Genomic DNA, 23,589 nt, shown 5'->3' on the forward strand with positions numbered 1-23,589 from the left:
CAGCGAAACAGTCGGTTTACAGCTCTGCATCTGTTTTCAAAAGTACACTACAGGAGGGTCCCCGCTTTACAGCGGTTTCCACTTTACGGCGGCGGCCTGGAACGGAACCAGCCGTATGAGAAGGGCCCTACTGTACGTACAAACTGATCAATGCGATTCCCTGGGAACCAATCGGAAGAGTATTAGCCGCTCACATCATAGGTCTGTTCTCTATACAATGGATTTAATAGATTGGAAAGAATTGACGTGGTGATGTGGACTAATTTTTGATGGACAGTTTAAAAGGCCAAAGTGGTCTGAAACACCCTGAATGGGTTAATATCTGGTATAAAGTTGGTGTCGCACTGGAACTATGTCAGACAGTTATGAACAATAGAAACAGGGAACAGCAGGTGTTATAAATATCTTTATTTTGCAGCCAGGGAGCAGTTAAAACCTTAAATATAACCAACCCCCAGATAAAAACCTACCCCATCTCCCCGACATCTGCACCAGCTTCCTTCCAGACAACCTACTTCTAACATAGAAATGATCAAAGCACTATTCCCACTCTGCCCATATAAATCACTGGCTTCTTCCCATATTTAAGACCTCGTGTCTATTCCAAATCCTTTGTAATAGACTTCACCACTTCTGCTGGAAGGCTGTTCCATCTAATCTCTACCTTTTCATTGAATGGCTTAATATTTCCCATCCTGCATCTTCAGAGCCTGTCCCCTTGTAACATTTCTCTTTATATGTAAATACTTCCATTGTACAACACAGAGTCCCTGAATGTATGTAAAATGTTCCATCATAATCACCTTTCCCTCCCAAGGGGTGTACAGTTGAGGCCTACTATCTTAAAGAGAATTACCAAATCATCAAATTTATTTTAGCTTCTCTTCATCTATTTATGGCCTGCAGCTGTGGCCTCCGAATATGCAACCTGATTAATTATTGCAAATACTGCTAATTACATTAATCTGTTACAGGCCACAGTGGCTGCGTGAACCGAACATTCAGAAAGATGTCTGTCTGGAGCTGTGGACATTTTTGTTTTTTTCCAGCTACAGGAAACTCTGCGAGTCTTCAAGGATGCACAAAGCAAACTCAGGCTCCCACAATCCTTTGCAGTTAGCAAGTCCCCAGGAGGTCCAGGGTTTTAGCCTGAATGAAATCTGACACAGGGAGAATCTGCAAAAATATCACACACAAAAAAAAAAATAAAGTAACTTGTATGTTTTTCAAAACCTTTAAGTTCTTAAGCATAAATGTATAGCTGAAATCTGTGGCAAACACTTGACAAATAATTCTATATAAAGTACTACCTTTGTGTATATAAACCCAAGTTGTGTGCGTGCGTGCTGCCCGACAATGCCTTAGCACAAATATGAAATGTTTCTAATGTTAAAACTTTACACGGCTATGGTCACACTCTTATTAAAGCAGCAATACTACTTTCCAATTCTTCTTCTCCCCCCCCCACTATTTTTAGATTTATAGCATATGACAATGTATAATTCTACATCTGATTTTAAGCTAGCAATCCTGTTATAAATCTGTCAAAGTCCTGATTGTATCTGCTGACTTACACTGACTGAAGCAGCCTATGTATCCTGATATTGTAAGTATGAGAGGGAGTTGCTCAGTGAGTAAAAGACACTGATTGGCACTGAGAGTTCGAAGCAGGGGAGCCTGGTTCAATTCCCGGTGTCGGCTCCTTGTGACCTTGGGCAAGTCACTTTATCTCCTTGTGCCTGAGGCACCAAAAACATAGATTGTGAGCTCCACGGGGCAGGGACCTGTGCCTGCAAAATGTCTCTGTAAAGCGCTACGTATAACTAGCAGCGCTATACAAGAACATGCTATTATTATTTTGTGAAGCGCTATGTACACTAATGGCGCTATATAAAGACATATAATACAATGTCTTTATTTATATAGCGCTTCACAGCAGTAATATACGGGACAATCATAAATAACAAATGATATAATTAACACAAAGGGGAGAGATGCTTCAGACAGAAAAGTAACATTTAGGAAAAGGAGTCCCTGCTCTGAAGAGCTTAAAATCTAATTTGTTGGTAGGAAGAACATACAGAGACAGGAGGGCGTTCTAGTAAGTGTGTCTGCGTGTGTCTGCAGGGGGCCAAGGCTAATGTATATGAGGTGAATAGGAAAAAAAAATTGGAGGCGCTAATGTAAATTATCTACAATATGGCAATTTAGACGTACTACAATGTGATTTTGTTGATTTCTGCCGCTTGAGTGAATTGTAGGGGATTCTCAACTCCCTAGAACAAATGCAGAATGGATAGGAACACCCTAGCGCATTAAACTTTACCTATTAATTGAACCCTCGATGTTCCTTAGAAACAATTGGTACTCCTATTCTATTCCTAACCATTAATGTATGAGGTTTTAATTATCAGCCATGGAGCTACTCATGCTTTCTTAGGCTGCTTCCCTGTTAGCGCTGAGCACACAGCGCTTGACGAGTTTACGTTTTTTATTTTCTATCATATTCTTTTATATATAATATATATTTTTTTAATTGTTTTTCCGGGAGAAGTCACAATGATACAGAGCCAATTGTTTACATCTTAGACAAAAGAGACGGAATCTTAAGCATATACAGTACACATAGTATATACGGCATACACATCAGATACAATACATTGAGATAGGTATATGGACAGGAGCATATAGACGACTCATTGTATCAGACGACCTCAAGTGCTGATGGGACACTTTATAACATTCCTTTGTGAACCCAGCCGGGGTGACATACAACTTGAGATATTCGTCAGACTAACTCCTCAGAGAGGGTTAAAAAAAAAGGACAGAAGAAGAGATGGGGAGAAGAGAGGGAGGGGGCGGGATGGAGAGGAGGGGAAGTTAAGGAGGGGGACAGAGATGAGAAGGGGGAAAAAAAAAAATACCAGCATACCCCCACCAGCATCGAAAGGACGTACCCAAGACTCGGCGAGCCGGCGCCAGAGTCTATCATAGTCCCCTACCAGCCAGTTTGGTACGCTTTTAGTCGTATGGCCAGAGTTCCTAAACCCTGTTAAACTGGTCAATTTTCTGACTCAGAAGAGCCAAGAGATATTCCATTAATTTAACATTACCTATTCTACGTAGCACCATCTGTTTGGATGGGGCTTAAGTTTTTTCCAGTTGGCGGTTAATGAGCATCACGCCGCCGTGAGGATGAGTGAGATCAATTTTTTAAGGGGGGCCGAGGCCTCTTCAACGGGTTTCGCCAAGAGGAACACCAGCGGATCCAGGTGTACCTCCACTTCAGTCAGCTCCTACCAGGGAGTGGACCACGCTCCAGAATACCTGGATTCCCGAGCATGTCCGAGTTTACTTTTTTTAATCTTTATCTTAACGTCCCCGCACACGCGCTCGTCCACGTACGCTCTCCCAAGCTTGGAGAGACAGATCAATGTGACTTGAGCCGGACAGGGTCACCTGACCCTGCTCTGACCAATTGGGGTGGTGGGGGGGAAGATCAGCAACGACACATCCTCCTCTGACAGCGGAAAAAGAGTCAAGGAAGGCAGGAGTTAGGAAGAGGTGTAGGATAAGAGGATACATACAGAGGGGATGTCCTGACACATCCAACAGCACTCCGCAAAACTAATCAAGGAATGGGGTGTGATGATTTATGTAGTGCTGCCATATATATATTTGCAGCATCGTACAGGTACCAGATACCCTCTCCCGGTAGAAGCTGCAATCTAATTTCACCACCTGAAACCTAATCAATCCCCTTCCACAGAAAAGGAAAGCCCGCATGGTCTTTTAAGGAGGTCTCATCAGGGAGCTGCGGAGGGAAAAGTATGGATTGCTGTGTCAGCGACGTGCTTTAAAGAGGGGATTTCTTCATGAAGATTACATTTTATGATTCCAGCAATTGAGCAAATATCCCTTGTAAATATTAGTTTCATGCTTTTTTTGTGTGTGTGGCAACATGTACAATGTACGGCTTTAAAAAACAAATATAAAAGGGAATATGTGACCTTTCTGGGATTGGGTGAGGTGCACTTGTGATTTTGAGACTGATCACCCCTGCTAAACAGCTCCTTACATGGGAAAGAAACATCTCTGGCCCACAGCTCCACCCACCTTCTCTCCCCCAACAGGCACCTGCCGCTGGTATCACTCACTGTTGCCCACGTAGACAACCATTTCTACAGTACCAAGGAGCACTGTCGCAGAACTCCTCACATCCCATCACTCATTCTACACTTCAGCATACCCCAGATCTGACACTACCTTAACCAACAGTCAGATTGTAAACTCACAAGCAGAGCCCTCATCACCTTTTGTATCTGTTTATTAGGTTGTTCACATCTGTTGTCATTCTGTTCCACCATTGTACCGTGGTGCAATACAGGTTCTGCTAAACACAAAAAAAATCCATGTGCAATATGCTCTGAGCTTTTATATCTTACCCATCCCTGTATGTATGACCAGAAAGATCCTGGTCATTCTCAGAAGAATCGCTGAGGTTTCGCTGATGAGCAGCTTGCTTCCCTTGGAACTAGATTTGATTTAATATTCCTGCTGCAGAACTATTCCAGTTTCAAACAAGCAGCACCCAACAGCGCTGTTTAAAGTCTTTACAAAGAACAATACTTCATCACAAAGGACAGGAGCTGTGAGGTCAGAGATGCAGCGCTAGCCCATGTTTATAGTAGGAGCTACGGCAACGTGACCGCGTGATGTCAGCTGTCGCACCGCGATTCCTGCACTCTGGTGCAAGAGACCAGAGATCACGGGGGGGGGGGGGCAGCTATACAGTTCTTTAGGTAATTAGAGATTGCCCACATGAAACTATTGAAGTAAAAAAATTAATTTAAAAATAAATAAATAAATTTAAAAAAAAGACTGAACTGCAGCTTTAATACATTTTACTCTGATATTGTACCGACCCCCATCGCAGAGCTATGGGACTCTACTGCGTGACACATCAGAACATACAGAGGTGACCACTACACCTTCCGCAGACAGAGCATCCGGTGACGCCTGAGACCGCACACAGGGATGGGAGGAATGGAAGATTGCCTGATGCACTCTGTAGTGTCAGAACATGAATAGAAAGCAACAGTGTCCTACCACCGCAGATAAAATGTACAGCAGCCAGTTCCAAAATGCTCTACAATCACATTTCAATGGTGCATTCATGCAGCACCACCAGTGTGGAATCCCAGGAAAGAAACACCAGGTTGATCTTCTGCAGCATCCAGTGAGAACTCCTGTGCAATTCATCAGTGGTCTACAGGGCTGCTGCAAATGAGGGGGGGGGGGGGGTGGTGTGCTATATTGCGGACCACTCAGTAATATAAGTAGAGGATGTTTTGAGACAGGGGTGGCCAACTCCAGTCCTCAAGAGCTACTAACGGGTCTTGTTTTCAGGATATCCCTACTTCAGCACAGGGGAGCTCAGTCAAAGACATCCTCTTGAGGACTGGAGTTGGCCATCCCTCTGTCTTGGGTAGTCCTCTATACTCACTCAGGAACTTGTTGTGCTATATTGCATGTAAAATTACCACTTCAGTGTCTGGAAAAGTATTGTGTAGCATGTTCATCACAGCCTCGTAACACAACAGAAAACATTGTACATGGTTTTAAAGATGCTGTGTCACCCACCTGTGATTCAACCACTCCAAGCAGATTTACCCATGGCCCTGTGAAACAAGAAAGAAATGTCAGCTATGCAGGCGAGGGACCTGCCCCAGTACCCCAACATCATCGCCCCACATTAATCAGACGAAAATGAAAGACGGGGGATTAAAAATAAATAAAAACACGTGGGGGGGGGGGGGGGGGGGGGAGAGGAGAGACGTTAAAATAATTTGTTCACTTTTTAAATAACTGAGCAGATTTTTTTTTTTAAATATAATGTGACAAAATCTACATGCGTTAACTGCAACTTGGAAATCTTTTTATGACAAGTTACATTAAAAGTAGACTATATTACAATTATTGCTATTTTAGACAGAATTACTTTTAAGGCTCTTGTGATGTACAGTGATATTGGTCAATCTGCTGTCAGTTTATATGGCTATTAAAAGTTTAACATTCAGGCACGGTCTGAGCAATTTAACCAAACAAGGTGATCAAACAGCAGCACAAGACGTGCAGGTCTCTAGACAGACGTTGCCCAGCAACACAGATGCTGCTTGTTCAATAGGTTGTTACCTGGTTAGACTGCGCAGGGTGTTCCTGGAGAGATGCATTAGCGTGCTGAGAGCAGGTATTAGGGAATGCTGTTACCTTGTCTGCGATGCATGTTAGCTTTACACATCCTGAGTGTCTTGCAGGTTTTTTTCTTTATAAAAGGTTAGGGACCTCTGCATTTGTACGACGTCCGCAGCACAGGGGAAAGCTCCGGCCTTTATCCCGTTAGACTACAAATAACAAGTTTATGTTGTCCTTTCTTTTCTATTTTTATTGGATTTTTGGTGGCTCTTCTCCGTACCGGGCTTACACCGCGCAGCCTTTAAAATCATTCACCCCCATCAACCCTGGCCCTAGGAATGAGACTCTTACGTGGGGACAGGTCTGTACTGCACAGCCTTCCGGTGCCGCAGGCCTTAAACTGGATGAATAGTACAAAAATGAATCTTTTTATTGCACTGGGAAATTATTACATTACAGTTCAAAACAGATTGATTGGGAATGCAGGAGACAGCTGGCTTTATGACTACTAACTTTTACAATGCTTGGAAAGGAATATCTTGCATTAGCTGAGATCAGAACATTTGGACACTACAGGTAAAGAGTGAGAATCTTAACTCTTGTTACCAGAGGCCAATAACACTGCTAATCTGAACAGGAAGCAGGACCCTTACGAAACAAACTAGAGAGAACTTGTTACTGGCAACAAAAGCTGTGCCATTCTGAAGACCGAACACAGGGGACTTGGCAGCCACATGGGAGGCAAGAAACTAACATTGCATCTGACCTTCCAGCGGGTGAAATGAAGACACTCCCCCATGTTAACATTTTAAGTTCACTTTGAGGGGAGTTTAGGTAAACTCAATATATACATTTTAACAGAGGACACAGATCTGAAGCACCATTTAAAGAGCAGCTCTCAGGTGGTTTCCCCCCCCCCCCCTCTGTTAAACATTAAATTTGTATTTTAAGAGAAATAGAAGAAAAATGTTTATTATTTGTGACCATAAATAAACCAGCACATTTATACTTGATATGAAAAAAAATGACTAAGCTTTATTGACAAACGGCTGCAGACATGTTGACAGTTTTAGCTACCTATTTAGGCAGGCTGTACACTTTCTACCGGCACACAGTACATATCCAGGGGTGGGCGGGTTTATGTACACATGGAAAGCAGTCATCATTTTTTTCTCTTGCCGTTTCCTTGTCAGAGCTTGAGCAATTACCCCCATTTGATAGTATGCTTGACTGAAAAAGCTGTCAACGCAAGAGGGAGATAACCCCATCCTTGCAGCAATAACCAAAAAAAACCCCACTGCAAGTCACTCATGCAGAATAGGGGTTATGCTGGTGTGGACTTAACTCCTTTGTTACCAGGCAACAAGAGACTCTACATCCTTTGGACACATTGGATCTTACTTAATGTACTGTGAAGCCTCTTCCCGGCACAAGAGAAGACGCCAAGCTCTGTTCAAACGAATAGGACTACAATCTTGCCCAGCACCGGGAAAGCCGTTTCCAAGTACAATGAATGAGATCCTGTGTGCCCGGGGACATGAGTAACTGCTCAAGCTGTGACTGGAAGTCCAGACGCTGCTGCAGACGTTTGCAGTGTCACATGAACACGCTGCACGGGGTATCAGCAAGGTTACATAACCCACTACAAAATCGCTTTTTAGAAAACTGGTTTCTTTTTTTTCTTTTTAACTCGTGTTTTAAGAGTTATTTAACTCCCTATTTGACCACTGGTGAATTAAGACAACATTAACATAAGATTCATCCATAAGATTTAATAACATAAAGCTGCTTTTAATTACAAAGTCAAAAGCGTGTTTTTTTTTTTTTTTAAACAACATACAAGTTTACTGCTAATTACTCCGTTTAACTAGCTAAAAATAAAAAAGGGATTTTGAAATGCAGCCTGCTTCAGGACAATGAAACTACAACTAACATTAAGAGTTTGTGTGTTTTCTTTCAGAAACCTTCATTTTTGGAATTCTAAAGCAAAGCATTAATCACTTCAGAAACTACATTTTAACGCAACTTTTTTTTATATGAAAAGCAGTTTTGATTTTTAAGTGTTTTTTTAAACAATGAAAATAAAATAGCCTAAACAGCTTTTAAAAAAAAATATTATGTTTGGATATTTCAATCTGTTTAAAACAGTCCTATGAGGAGGATTTCAGGAGGGAGGAGAGGTCACAAAGTACAGAGAATTACTTGTGTTGCGGACAAAGGAACAGGAGTCCTGGGAGACAAGATATCAGTAATTATGGGTGACAAGGAGGAGAGCGCCCACGGCTCACATCTCAGAAGCGTCCATAGGGGTGGTCCCTGTATGTGCCGCCCTTCACTGAGCGTGATTGGGGGGCCTTCAGAGAGGGGCGGTTTCCGTTCCAATTGTCCTGTCCTGTGGGATGGGAAGGTGCAGAGAACATGAGATGGGAGGCCTGCGATGTAGATTATATACATCGATAAAACACTGTACAGCCAAAAACGTAACAGATGAACACTACAGTCACAAAACAGCAAAATTCCATTATGCGCCAATCGAATCCTGAAATGACACTTAGCAGGTGTATGGGACAGAGGAAGCATGTCCTAAAGCTACAAACCTATATTCATAATGCTCTCTTGACAAGCTACATGAGGAGCAGCGCAGACACCTGACCCCAGCACTCAGTATCCAATATCTAAACCAGTGATTCTCAACAGGGGGTACATGAGGTTTCTCCAACAAGTTTGCCAAAAGACTTAAGTTTAATGACAGTATAGGGGGTTCCTGGGCCTGTGTGGGGACTGCACCTTAGTATGTCGTATAGCTGAAAATTATAGCAGGAGCTTCAGCCACACCTTAAATAAGTTATGGTGGGTAAAAAAAACAAAAAGTGACAAAAACCCTCCGCCGTACAGCATACAGCAAATTAAAAATACCCCTTGTGAGCAGTCACGTCTTTGTCGGCTCTATACCCCCGCTTTCCCCATTATCTCCTGACATGGTGTTTCTGGGAAATGACATGCAAATTAGTGTCACCCTTTGCTTCAAATCCATTTTGACATGGACCACTATACTGTATAAAGTTACGCCTGCCGCATTACTCAGCTTTTCAGCACAGCCTGGGTTAAAGTGCACAGCCAGTGAACCTATTTACAGACAACTGTTTTGACTTCTCTGGTCTCAGTGTGAGGCCAGTTATACTGGCTTTGCAATTTGAAGCTGGGATAGGTTTCAACCGATAGATTTGGAAGTAGGAGATTACAAAGATGCAATCCACAATGCATTGCATCCACAGCAGCAAGGCATTGTGGGCCATGACTTTGGAAGCTCTGACAGTAATTGACAGCTATACTACCCATGTTTGCACACAGTGAGCTGCAGTTTGGGGCCTTATTAACCATGTCCCCCCCACAAGCTCAGGACACTATACTGCCTGGGATCGAGCACACAGGAATAGTTTGAGTAGACAAGATTAAGGGTTTCGCAAAACACATTTTCTAGTAGCGGGTGCACAATGTAATAAAGGTTAGGAACCAAGGATCCAAACCCTTTTGCAGAGGTGCCTGTAACGCATCGCTCCGCAGCAAAAGGGTTGAAGCACTCGAGCCGATGGCCTGCAAAATATTCCACACACAGGCGGGGCAACATCATCCTAACCAGGAGAAAAGGGGGTTAAAGGAAGCAGCAAGTACCCTTCCAGGACCAGCCCCGCAGAGGTTTCATGCACAAGTAGGACTGAGATAAATGACTGAGCTGATTAACAAGCGAACGTCATTAAGACTGAGCTCGTTGGAGACTGGCTGTTCAAAGCAGTGCTGCAGCTGGTCAATGCAGTCACCATACTCCCCACCCCGGCCTAGCAAGACCATGAAGAATGGATACGAGTGGAGGAGGAAAAAACTGAAATGTGAGCAATGTTGAACGATCTTGCATTCAAAGTCTGCACAATCAAGTTGCTACCAACATTACTACAGGTGAGGGCACTGCCCCGTGTAAGTCTAGTTATCTTTCGCTGCCAGCCTTGCTGGTTCAACAAAATCGTCGCTCCAACGTACCGTAATTCTCATAGGAGTCCGGCACCTCGCCGTGTCCATAGTCGTAATATTCGGTGTCTCTGAAAGGGAAGATTCACCACCAGGTAAATAAGGATGCAGAAAATACAGTAGAAATGTAATTACTGTGCTGCTGTGAGTCATGACATAAAAGTCTCGGCAGGGAACGAAACAGATCATTCTAAATAAATATTTAAATTGGAGTGGTGCTGGTCATGTGTGTGTGTATATCTATTTAACACACACATTGGGTTTGAATGCCGTATGAAGATGCAGTCATGTTCAACTTTTAGAGGTATGCGTGCAAGTCTAAGTCACTTTGTAAGAGAAAGTTAATCTCAACCACTTTTGGACATATTAACCCCCTCCCCCTACCGTAGGCTAACATTGCATTGCCCTGCATCGATTGCCTCTCCGCATGTTGCTGGCCCCTGCAGCCCTTTGTATTGAGTCACTGCAGAGTCCTTTGAATCACTCACCCTTGGTTCTGGTTGTAGTACCCCTCATAACCTTCGTAGCTTTGCTCTGGATAGGAATCATCGTAGCCCTGAGGAGTGAAGTCACACGTGAGATGTCTGCAGGTGATAGCTAACGCACACAGTTATAGCTGTAGTTCGGCTCAAGGGGCCTTATACACCCTAAGCCTCACTAGACCAGGGGTGGCCAACTACAGTTTAAGGGCCACCAACCGGTTAGGCGTTCAGAATATCCCTGCTTCAGAACAGGTGGGTCAGAGTCACCTGTGCTGAAGCAGGGATATCCTGAAGACATGACCTGTTGGCGGCCCTTGAGGAGGACTGGAGTTGGCCACCCCTGGTCTAGACGCATCTCACATGGAAGTGTTGGAGCGTTAAATCCAATAGGCGCAGACAAGCTAATCAGCAGCTCATACTGTCCCGTGTTCCAAACAATTCCTAGAGCAGAGGGAGCTCACAATAATTACATGCACTACTGTACTCGAAGTAAATACGCTAATTGTGGGAACTTGTGCATTCACTCAGACTGAGTGTAAACACACAATGCTCTAGATTTCCCAAGCATGAGGAGGTTAATTAACTGTGATACAGCCAGCGGTTAACAGAGCAGTAACCTTGCAGATCCAAATTTAACAGTGTGATTGCCAGAGTTGACTCGCTCACCTCGGAAAGGCCTCTCGGCATCCTTTGGCAGTGTTCCCCTGCCTGTCAGAACAGCCTATTTGTTATAGATCAACTTGTCACGTTGGCTAATGTCCTGTGCAGCTGACATGCCTCCATGCACAGAGGCACGTTCAGAGCCAGATGCTGAGTGCTCCGGTCTGTGTGATGCATCTATTACCCAAGCATGATTAAGACACTACACTGCTGGGGTTTCACATAGGGAATCTACAAGCAGACTATTACTGAGCAACATAACTAATATCTATAGGATCTAAAGTACTGAAATAATAATTTCTGTTCAAAATGGTATTTAATCTTTAATTGTATAATGAATTGCACAGCGAATTTCATACAATACGTGTTGAAGGTGCCATTCCACGTAGAAACAAACTATTTTTTTTTTTAAGGCATCAGCTAATGATTACCTCCGGTAATTAGCTCAAGTTGGTTTTGCAATCGGTTACAGGTCTGTATTAAAGGGATTAGTATGTTGGTGATAAACACACAAAAGAAGGCGGGGAAGGTCTTGCTGTTAGTAGGAACATCGGACAGTAATGTTTATATTAGTCTGTCTCTGGGGCTACAAGTACTATAGTGCAGCTGCCCTTACATATTCATCGTAGGATTCCTGCGCAGGAGGGGGCAGAGAGATGCGCTTGATAGATGCAGCGCGGGACCTTCCTGCTGCAGTGCCCCTGCTGGATTGGGCGGGGGCCGCGCCACGGCTCACGCTCGACCCTCGGGACATAGCTCCTCGCCCCGGAGCGCCCCTTGGTACAAGAGGGCGGGGGGGTCCAGCTCGGCCCCTGGGAAGGAAGTCCATGCAGCAGCATTAGAAAGGAGACATCAGATGCACCCCACAAACATAGCGACCCATGTGCATCCTCTAATTAACACCCAGACACTAAAATACCTCCATAAACTACACCCCCATATATTTAAACCCTACCCTCAACCATCCCAAACATATCTATAAACACCTTACACAACACTGACACTACCTCTGAGGCTGAGCTCAGACAGGATGCGATGTACGCGCGCTTACGGGAGTGCGCACGTTCCCCACTCTTTCGCTTTGGTGGGTGGGATTTTCAAACTGAAAACGACCCCCGGCGGCAAAGTACAGCGTTGTCGCCGCTGCACTTTAAGGAGACAACTGAAGTTGTAATTTCAAGCGGCAGCCGCATCACGTGTACTGCGCCAGCCAATCACACAGTTATTTTTTTTTAATGTCCCGCCTCCAATCGCGTCTTCTGTTTGCTGGGGATGAGCACACATCGCCCAGCAGAGGCGTGGACGCGCGGTAGTGTAGCAGCCTGTCTGAGCTCAGCCTAACACAGGTCCAGCACATCAATGTTCACAGCTGCAAATTACCTTCCCGCTAATTTTAACAACACCATACACACCCTATAAGGAACACTCAGACCCTCAATACATTACCCCATAAACAGAATCTACAAATACACCCTAAAAATAAAGCCCAGTACTCAGAATTCAATACATCCCCATAAATGTAATGCCCCATACACACACCCTATAAATATTTACCAACTTTCAGTCCCTGAACACAAACTACACCCTTAAGCCCCTATAAATCACTTCACATACCCCACCCTTTGCCCCTGCCCTCTGGTTACCTGGATGAGGAAGCTGCAGATGGTGGGGGTCCCCCTCTGCCTCGGGTTGGGCCCCCCCCTCGTCCTCCTCCACGGCCTTGCTCTGGGGGGGCTCCGTTCAAATAGGATAGCTCCAGGAACTGCTCCTGACAGATATCATCCATCATGTCCTGTGGGGAAGGGAGTGGTTAGCACAAAGGGGGGAGAGAGAATGCATTTCATCAACCAGAGGCAAAATTTATAGGCTGGGAAAAGAAACACTGCCCATGTCCTTACACACACCCAGCCTATAATATAACCAAAAACACTGAGGTTTGAGTGTCTTACTAAACTAATGTTACTGGAGGTTCATACAGTATTAATGCTTGAGCAAACTTTTTTTAATATATTTTTTGTTGTTTTAAGAGGCATGGTAAGTCTGCAAATTATAAAACCAGTCTCGGCTTTGTATGTAGGTAATGGTACTGTTCTGTAAACAGAAAAGTAGGACCGAGTCTAAATAAAGCAGTAGTACCATGTACCTCCTGGCGCCATCACACAAGTCACCGTGACCCTCTTCAAATACACGAAATCCCATGGTTTGCCCATTAACTACTTCAGAGACAGGAGCCTGCTATATGTTGCTTTGCCATGCATCTTTGCACTAAAGTGTTAATTACATTAATAGGGTGTAGGGAAAGTTATAATGGAGCTCTACTAAGAGCCCAGCAGTCTAAAGGTTACAATGGTAACCTGAGGCACTAGAAATCAAGAAAATCATTGTTTAACACCTTTAAAAAGGAGCAGGACATGCTCAGGGGGCAAGATACTAACATTATAAAGGAAAATTCAGATAGGCTCCTCAGAAGGATTTGCAGCTTTAAGACACTAACACCTAACAATTTCAAACAACATGCATGAAAAGAAGATAAAGGTCCCATTATCTGCATGGATGTCAGTGCAGGGGTTTTCCCATACTGCTCGCGTTAGTAGGATGACACTGCATTGCTCCCTCTGGGGATCTGATCACAGTAGCTCCCATAACTGAACCTGTCAGACTGTCGGCTCAGACTGCAGAGACAGTGCCAGGGTAAATACACATTCCCTGCCCTGTGCCATCACACACAGAACATCCCCTCCAGACACCACACATTTATTTTCACATCTCTTTGCAGAGGGCGCTTGGAAACATGTCACTACCAAAGTTACAGCTCAAAGGACATTTTTCTGCACACATGTAATTAAGAGATCATTGCTCTGCTCTCCATATAAGAGGAGAGCCCATCCACTTAATCTGCACTATTGCCTGAGCGAGAACTACAGTAAATAGCTTGGGAATTAAAAAGCATAAGAAAAAAAAATAAGACGCCTAGGACTTAAATAAATGGGCAACATTACTGCTATTATGCAGGGTCCTGGGAGCCTGTGCACAGATCTAAAAAAACAACCCTTATACTGTACGCCCAGAGAAAGGGGTGATTACTGGGAGGCAAAGGTCAATGACAACCCCCCTTTATAAAGCTTAGTGCCAAACAAACATGCACCGTTTCTTCCTACATCCTGGTAAGTGTCCGAGGATTATACTGCGCAACGATGCAGACAGGCGCCTGTGCCTCGCATACACACCGGGATCAGGAACTTCTTGACCTCCTCCATGGCATGTGACATGCGTGTGTAGGCCTCGCAGGGCGGGCCGAACACCTCGACGAACACATGAAGGTCCATGTTCAGGTGGCTGTATTTGGGATCTCCTCCTTTCCGCAGCTCTTCTTCCTGAAAATGGGGGGACGAGTTATAAACTTGTGTCACCGCTGCTCACTCCGAGCCACGATTTACACACTAGTCACTCTGCAACTTATGGGGCTTTGGGATAAAATGCTGACTTTACGATTTCAAGTGAAAATAGGAAAGGGAAATGTTTATTTTTAAAGACCGGTAGATGGGGGGGGGGCGCTCTTGTCCGTAACCAAACTGCTGCCACGCATGTTGCCGCTGGGACAACGCAGGATACCTAGCCGCTTCACATTTCACCGCGTGCGCTACAACACCATCTTTAAAATGTCCCGTCACTTCGACGCCATCTTTAAATGTCCCATCCACCAGCTACTAGGATGGGACATGAAACAATTGCGCGTCGAAGCGCAGGACATTTGGCGAGGTGACCGGAAGCAACATGCGTGGCAGCGGAGCGCCTGTGTTTTGGTGGCGGGTGATGCTGCTTTAAGACAGACCCGAATGTAGCCTTCTAGCACTCAAAGGGCCAAGTCACAGGGCTGACCAGAACATGTGACAGGAGTGTGTTTACAAGACACCAGGCTCATCTTCCCCTTTTTGCAGGACGACACAGCCAGTCCACAGGTCTCCTGATCTCGCAGCGAGTCCTATTCTAAGTTCCCCACAAACGGAGGGTATGGATTTAAAGGTACATTGTGTGGAATCATCAGCACTGGAAGGGGCCATTTAATCCTCCCCTGCCACCCACTCAAATTAAGACATTCTGTACTATTAAACAAAGTTAACTCCAGCATACAGACCCTTCACACGTGGGTCGTGTTACACTCAAGCATATGAAAACTGGGAGTATTCAGCGATACTCGGCATTTATCTAGACTGCAGGATGATCCTTACCTTGGCCTTGTCTCTCATTGATCCTTTGCCCAGCACAGAGATCTTTGCTCCAGTCTCCTCCTGCAGCCTCTTGATTGTGTTGCCCTGGGGTCCCAGGATCTTCCCGACAAAGTTAAACTAGAAAGAAAAAGGCGATCAATTGTAATGACAACTCGAGCCTGTGAGGTCGCAAGGCAGACACTGGGGTAGCAGACTGTCCTGTGTGCGTCAGTCCGAGGAGCCACCAAGAACGGAGCCCAAACGGAACCATATACAAATACAACACTTGTGTAACCACCGAGAAGATACTCACGGTGCAAGTATTTGGACGCTTCAACAAAAGTGTGTGATGTAATGTTATATATGCCAATCTCAAATAAACCACTGCCCCAGACATCTGGCTCTTGCTGTCATTTACTATTCATTGTATTTCTCATGTTTACTTTCATCGGCATATTAGTTTTAATTTGCTCTGTTCTGTACTGTACACAGAGCATCTTGGCTTTGGAAAAGAACCAAAAAAGAAGATTACAAGTGTAGTTTCACGGTTTTTAGTCAAACAATGATGGCACGTCCTAATCTAAACTCTACTTAACATTTACCCATTTCCACTCCTATTGCTGTCCCTAAAGAGAGAAAAATAGCCGCCCCTGCAAGATTGGTTAGGGAATGCAGGACATTCAGACAATGGGAAGAAAACAGCACAGGTACCAGGGTCGTTCAGTTTATACTAACATATTTCCTCAGCTTTGTGATCAATGAAAACAATGACATGTGACCGTGCAGATGGACCTGCCTCCCCCCTTCAGGCAGAGCCTGTAATGAGCAGTTCATTCAGCAATGGTAATGAGGTCATTAAATGCCTTCAATTACTGAGAGCAGGAGACCTCTCTTTCCTATCCCACAGGTCCCCAAGGACAAACAGAGCACATGCCATCCCGCGTTAATGGAGAGGAGGGAAGAACTAATTGTACACTGTATAGTATCTGTATTTCTCAGTAATTACGCAGAGAGCCTAGTGTACTAATACACTGGGGTGAAGGCAACACCCCTGCAAAAGAATATCATTGCATTCTGTAACCCCCCCCCCAATGGGGTTTGGTTGAGAAAGATAATGCAGAGCAATCTGCTGGTGGCCTCAAAGGAGTCATTGAGGTGACACATGGGACATTCACCCCCGCTCGATGAGGCGACACGGACAAAGGACTGCTTCCTGCACGTGGGTCTTAGGCTACGGCACCTAGCGGCGCGTGCATGGGTGCAAGCAGCGATCTGTGCTTGAGCTACAGGGGGAACGACAAGATTACGACGGGGGAGGGCGCGGCCATGACGTCCTGCGGCTGGTTTGCTCTCATTGGCTGAACCGTCGCTGTCGCCAATGCTCAGCCGCTGCGCATCGCAGCTTGCGCGCACACACACTGACTGGGGTCTGCCCTATAGAAGGGCTGTGCGTTGTGTGCAGCACACGCCTTACCTTGGGGTACAGTTTGACTGGGATAAGCACGCGCTCTTTCAGCTTCATGTTCTTGTGGGAGAATAAGTCCAGGTACGGGTCATTCTCGTCCTTCTTGTCATCTCCACCCTTTTTCGTCTTCTCAATCTCTGTACAGAGGAGAAAAGCACATAAGTGCCCTGAAGGGAGCGGGGCAGAGGACTCAACGCACACAGAAACACTTCACACACTTCTTATCGAAGCGTTAAAGCGGGTCTACCCAATCCACTGTACAGAAAAAACGCATTGACAGCTACAAAGAATCTACATAAATATTAGAGACAAGCCCTGGCATCGAGGTATAGACAGACATTGGGAAGGCAAAGCTCAGCAATGAACAGGTTATATGCTGATGTACTTAATGGTGAAGCCTCTCAGAAAACATTGAGGAAAATAAATAAAGTACCTAATGCTCATGACTTTAATTATCCAGAGACCCCTACGTCAGATTTCAGGATTGGGATGACTTAGAGCAGTGGTTTGCAATTTTTTTTTGGTTCGGGAACCCCAGAATTCTACTGTGAAATTCTGGGGAACCCCAACACCCGCCTCTTGTCTCTCCACCCACCACCCACACTCCTCCTCACCCACTCCCCCCCTCCTCACAGACAAACTCCCACACAGACTTTAAGGGAGCCGGTGGTGCTCTCCCTCATGTCAGCCAGAAGTCGACAGCAGAAACAGGGAGAGGAAAGAGTAGTGATGTTGCTGATGCCAGCTCACTGCTATTTGGGGTGCTGCTGCGCTGCAGGACAGCTGGGAGAGTTGTCCCAGCTCTCCCCCCTGGCGGCCACGGAACCCCAGAGGGAAGCTCACGGAACCCCAGAGGGAAGCTCACGGAACCCCAGAGGGAAGCTCACGGAACCCCAGAGGGAAGCTCACGGAACCCCAGAGGGAAGCTCACGGAACCCCAGTTGAAAATCACTGTCTTGGAGTTATAGCAAGTAATTTTCTAATAAATAGTTTGGTGTTGGGGACTGTAAACCCCCCCCCTTTATTTACATATTCACAGACTGAAAGTGTAATGCTTCTAATAAACAGATTTAAAAAATCTAAATATAACCATGTATTTTTATAATATCTGTTATTTCTTGCATTGACAAAAAACGTTACAACTTCAAGAGTTAGCACCATCCAAACATGTGGCGTTGACTAATCACTACAAGGATATTGCTTTTACAGATAGAAAAAGGGAAGGGGCTATTACACAGTGGGGGAAAATTTTTACACATTAAGGGAGAGCAATGGCTGCTGCTGTAGGCATCGATCATAGTACAGACGCGTGCGTCGGTCATCCAAATAACCAGGCTGGTTCGCCCTCATTGGCTGAAATGCTCACGCGGCCATCGCGTGAAAAAAATTAATTTGCAGGCTCAAAATTCTGCCGCGTGGTCACTTCATTGCGCACGCAATATGTCCAACCCGATAGAGCTGCTGTATCTTGTTGGCACTGCCGCCGCACACACTATATTCGCACCTGTACGTCTGTCTTGTATGAGTAAGGGCTTGACCCCGCTGCCTACTACAGCGTCCGCTGCACGGACGAGCCCTCCCCTCAATGGCGCCGGGCCCGCTTTGAAGGGGGGCCGCAGCGCTGGTGTGAGAGCTGCTCCTGCTCTCAATAGAATTGAGAGCAGGACTCGCGTCGAGCGATACGGCACGCCCCCCGGCGGTTCAGCCAATGAGGGCGAACCTGCCGGGTGATGTCATGGCACGCCCCGCCACGCTCCCCGGCCTCTCTTCCTGCAGACCAGGTAATCAGCTGCACGCGCCGCCAATCTCGCGGGCGCGCGTTGCAGCTGAGTTACTGGGGCCTTAGCCTAAGGCTGAGTCCATGGTGAGCTACAGAGCAACAGATTGGGGAGGAGACAAATGTAATTGTTTTTGGAGCGCGACGGCCACGGTTCAGCCAATGAGGGCCAACCGCTCACGTGACATCACGGCCACACCTTCGCCTCCAGTGCATGTTTCACAGTGGCATTCAAATTATCAAAATAAGGTCCACTTGTAGATTCCTATCCATCTTCTATATACTCCTTAGAGCTACTTGTACAACAACACGTCAGGAACAAATAAGTGCAGTCAGCGGCTCCTAGACGGCAGTTTGAGCCTTCACACAACTTAGTTTGAGCGTGGGCGCAGATTCTGCACTTGGACGTTGTAATTAAATTCAGAGCACTACCAATAGGCAGAGCATTTTAAGAGACCTCAGCGGCCTGGCCTCTCCTTACGGATAATTTGTGTGGGGGGGGGGGGGGGGGGGGGGGGTGTTTGCGCAAGCACTGTTGCTTTTAAAACGTCTAAAATTGTCACATCTGGCTGCCTTTCTACTCAAATGAATCCCTCTTAGCATGAAACACACCCCAGCGCTGGAATTCATAGTATGTGTGCTCCAAGCGCCTGGAAAGGGAACACACAGGTTTCTTTTAGACTGGCGAAGAAAGGACAGAGCTGAGAAAATACCAAACCACACGCGACAATCTGCACCACAAACACTAACTGCCTGCGGGGAAGGGAAGAAAATATCACTCTGCACAGCCCAGAAACCGGAGGCTGCAGCTGGAAGTGAGCGGTACATGTGTAACCCCATCACTGCCAAAAGGGTAATCCAGTTCATAACACCCACCCAAATGATTCCAATTCCCAACCCAACACAGGCAAATCAGAAGAAACCACTCACCACGAGTATTAAAATAACAGTCAGTCTCTGTGTATAAAACCGACAAGCAGAAAGATGGCAAACTCAAGGTGTATGGATTTTCATTTCCTATTGTCCAATTTATTTGTTGCACATATTGTATTATAAATCCATGTATTGTCCTTTTTTTGTTGTGAAGTGCCAAGTACACAATAATGTATACAAATACCTGCATACAAAAGGGCTGCAATGTATAAAGACTTGGCACAAACGATATGCGCTCATGCATCCTAATATTACATTTAAAGCAGATGCTGAACCAATAACTGAAGGAAAAGCAGCCCTCGAGGCATTCACATAGTTCCAAACGCCGCTAACAAAGCATCGGAACCTAATCGGATAGCAGGGGATGCACATTAACAATGTCATGATGTAACAGTAAAGTCTCTGCATTACACAACAAATGTCTAGAAGTAATTTAAAGTCATATCTGCCAACAAGGGAATCCTATGTATAAATAGGTGTAAATATACTGGAAAACATACATTTCTATATGCCCATACTTGTACAATTTGTCATAGATGTATGTGTATATTTGGAACAGTGCGTATTAAACTGGAAAGTCTTTTTTTTTTTAAAGTTCAGGTGAGAATCCATCCCACCAGCCATTTCTTATTTCTAGTATAAAATATATAGTCTTCCAATTGCTTCATAATATTAATCTTAGTTTGCACCAAAGAGGAGCAAAGCAAGGGGGCCATCTAACCTCAACATGAAGTGCATATAATGTGATATTTGAATATAAAAGGTTACAGAAGGCTGAGAAGCAATTCTGTCTAATTCACCAGGAGTAGATCACAATGATAAATGGTTTATATTTTCCCGTTGCAAGAGGTTGAAAAGATAGACTAGTGGAAGGATGGACCTGATTAGACATACTGTACCTTGAGAATAGGGGGGAGGGGGAGCTTCATTCTTTAACTCTGCTATGTAACAGTCCATAGTAAAAATCGTACCCCGCTCAGGGGCATAGTCACCGAGGAGTAGTGGGGTCATTATCACTCGCTAACAGCCATTCACTAAATGTGAACAAATTCTCAGATACAAATCCTAGCACATACTTACTGAACTAATCAGAATCAAGTCTGAGTACAATTGCTATGTAATGTAATGTCACACGCACCAAAAGGCATTTGGCTATCATGGTGTTTATGTCCTTTACAGCATCAACCCTTGCGTGGCCAGTGGGACTTGCAACCCCCTTGGGATAATGGGCTAAAACATCACGAACAGAGGTTGTTTTTATCACTAGGGCACAACCAACTCACTAGGAGTAGGATATATCATAAAGACGGTTCCTGTAGTCAACAGGAGTAAGTTTAAACTGTAGGAGACCTGGCCATGGATTAAACAAATTGCAGGGCGCTCTTCCAGCTCTGCTAGACAAAGAGGCTGAGGAGCAGCTGCCGAGTGAGGGAGGAGATGGGCCGTGTGTGTATATATGGATGGGGGTGGGGGGAGAGAGATCAGCTTCTCACACGCAGAGAACAAAGCGGCCTTGTGTGCAGAGTCTGAGCAAATACATTAACACGCAGTGCTGCGGCCTGCATCAAATCTACAGCCTACGGGAGAAAGGCTCAACACGGCCTTGTGGCCGGTAATACAAACCCGAACACAATCTTCTATTACATCGATCTATGAGTCACATCCATCTGCTGCGAAGCACATATACCGCGCAGCACAACATGCGGTATATACACCATGTGCAGCCATGCTCGCTTCCATACACCACAAGCAACATGCACCGGGATACGAAACAAAGCCAGGAGCCCATCGCATACATGAAATGTTACATGTGCAAGAAAAGCAGAAATACTACCCCGTGTGCCGCGTATTTCCACATCACTGCAAAGCACACGGCCAGGTATAACCAAATAAGCTATAGATGGAAGAGGTGAGAAGGCGCCAAAGCACTATACGCACTATATATACACACGTATATAGGCAGATATGACCGGAGTCCTACAGCATGCAAGGGACATGATCCAAGTGGGATGCAGGAGTTTGCACACAATTACTATTGCAAGTACAGCATTGTTATCGCTGTGCATCACATGAAATAGGAGCAATAGGGTTACAGATCTGGGTGTGCACATATGTTATAAAAAAGGTTCCCACGTGAACGAAAATGTGTTTTACTGTGACCTATATAATGTTGTTCACGTGAGTGCTGTGTTTTTAATTTAAGCTACATCTGGAAAACCCGGACTAGTCCGGCGTGTAACAGCACCCGGGACAGGATTACCGTGCGCAGAAGCGCAAGTGCTCCTTCAGCATCACTACACATGTGCATAACCGTGAGCGCACGTAATGTACATAAACACATACATAATCTAAATATATAAATATATATATTTATACACACACATCCCGCCAAGGGCTTTACGGGCTCTGTTCTCCCGCGCCTTTAATCTCTCCCGCCCTCCTTTATAAACCGCCACGGTTTACACCCCTGACCCCAACATCCCTACTGCAACCTTCCCCCCCGACAATGCAACCTGCATCCCCCGGCTATTACTTACACCGCCCCCCCCCCCCCCCCCCCCCCCCATCATCCCTCTCCTTTCCATTAGGCCTCATCACCACCGGGCAGTGACCCGCGGCCTCTGCTCCACCGTCCCCGGGCAGTGACCCGCGGCCCCTGCTCCCCCGTTCCGGGCAGTGACCCGCGGCCCCTGCTCCCCCGTTCCGGGGCAGTGACCCGCGGCCTCTGCTCCCCCGTTCCCGGGCAGTGACCCGCGGCCTCGTCTCTCCCCAAGTCTCCCTCCACCCCCTCGGTTACCTGCGGAGAGCAGGGTCATGGCGTGCGTGAATGACGGGTCCAGGCTGTCCTTCTCAGCCATCAGCTCGGGCAGGTATTTGCTCTCGGTCTCCATGTTCACTGCCGGTGTATGAACGTGTGATTCGGTCCCCGGTTTTTCTTGCACACGAAGCGCGCGCTGCCTCCCCCCAGCAGATAAGAAAAGAGGCTCCGCCCAGCGGAAGTGACGTTACAGCGGGCCTGGAGGGCGCGCGAGTGCTTATTATGAGCCTCTGTGAAGAGAACCACCCCGCTTGAGAAGATGCACGTGACTTCCTGTCAGAGACCAGGCAGCTACACCCCTGTAGGAAGCACGTGGTGACCCGGGGCGATATATATATATATATATATATATAAAATAAAAAAAAAATAAAAATATATATATATATATATATATATATATATATATATATATATATATATATATATATATATATATATATATATATATATATATATATATTATATATATATATATATATATATATATATATATATATATATATATATATATATATATATATATAGAGACATGCAGATGAGCATACAGCTATATTTGCATATTTGCTTTCCTGTGGAGGGTTTTTGTCACTTTTTTTACTCACCATAACTTAACTCAGTATTATGGTTTAGCCTATCCCATAGCCTATCTTGCATTCCCAGTAAAATCAACCCCACACTGATGAGACCCATCAAGGTCGAAACAGCTGTCTGTGGGTGGTTTTCTGGGTATGCACCTTAACCCTGGCTGTGCTCAAAGCTGTGACCATGCAGCAAGCTTAAGCCTATAGGGAACCATGTTAAAAATGGTTATTGAGGCAAAAAGTGACACTGTGTGCTCATTTGCATGTCATTTCCAGAATCCCTTGCTGCAGTGGAAGTGCTGTATGCTGGGTGATAATGGGGAAAGGTGGGGTTGCAGACCTGCCTAAGACATGCAGATGAGCATACAGCTATATTTGCATATATATATATATATATATATATATATATATATATATATAAAATCGGGAAAGGAGAGACAGCACACA

At 45.3% G+C, this 23,589-nt stretch overlaps 1 protein-coding gene across 2 annotated transcripts; it reads right to left on the reverse strand.

Moving 5' to 3' along the window:
• Positions 1 to 393: 393 nt before the first annotated feature.
• Positions 394 to 22,746, reverse strand: KHDRBS1 (KH RNA binding domain containing, signal transduction associated 1). 2 transcript variants are annotated; one of them, XM_075604676.1, is made up of 11 exons: positions 22,541 to 22,746; positions 17,043 to 17,170; positions 15,590 to 15,706; positions 14,588 to 14,734; positions 13,004 to 13,152; positions 11,977 to 12,172; positions 10,707 to 10,774; positions 10,231 to 10,289; positions 8,484 to 8,587; positions 5,644 to 5,681; positions 394 to 1,176 (listed from the first exon to the last, which is right to left on the reverse strand). In XM_075604676.1, exons 1-9 carry the CDS (start codon positions 22,632 to 22,634, stop codon positions 8,487 to 8,489), a joined length of 1,059 nt encoding a protein of 352 aa, XP_075460791.1. In that variant the 5' UTR covers positions 22,635 to 22,746; the 3' UTR covers positions 394 to 1,176; positions 5,644 to 5,681; positions 8,484 to 8,486. The 2 variants fall into 2 exon arrangements, with proteins under 2 accessions (XP_075460791.1, XP_075460789.1); XM_075604674.1 differs by lacking the exons at positions 394 to 1,176; positions 5,644 to 5,681 and having other exon boundaries at positions 7,205 to 8,587; positions 22,541 to 22,745.
• Between the last annotated feature and the right edge of the window lie 843 nt (positions 22,747 to 23,589).

Source organism: Ascaphus truei, chromosome 6 (genome assembly GCF_040206685.1).
Source record: "Ascaphus truei isolate aAscTru1 chromosome 6, aAscTru1.hap1, whole genome shotgun sequence".
Classification (NCBI taxonomy): domain Eukaryota; kingdom Metazoa; phylum Chordata; class Amphibia; order Anura; family Ascaphidae; genus Ascaphus; species Ascaphus truei.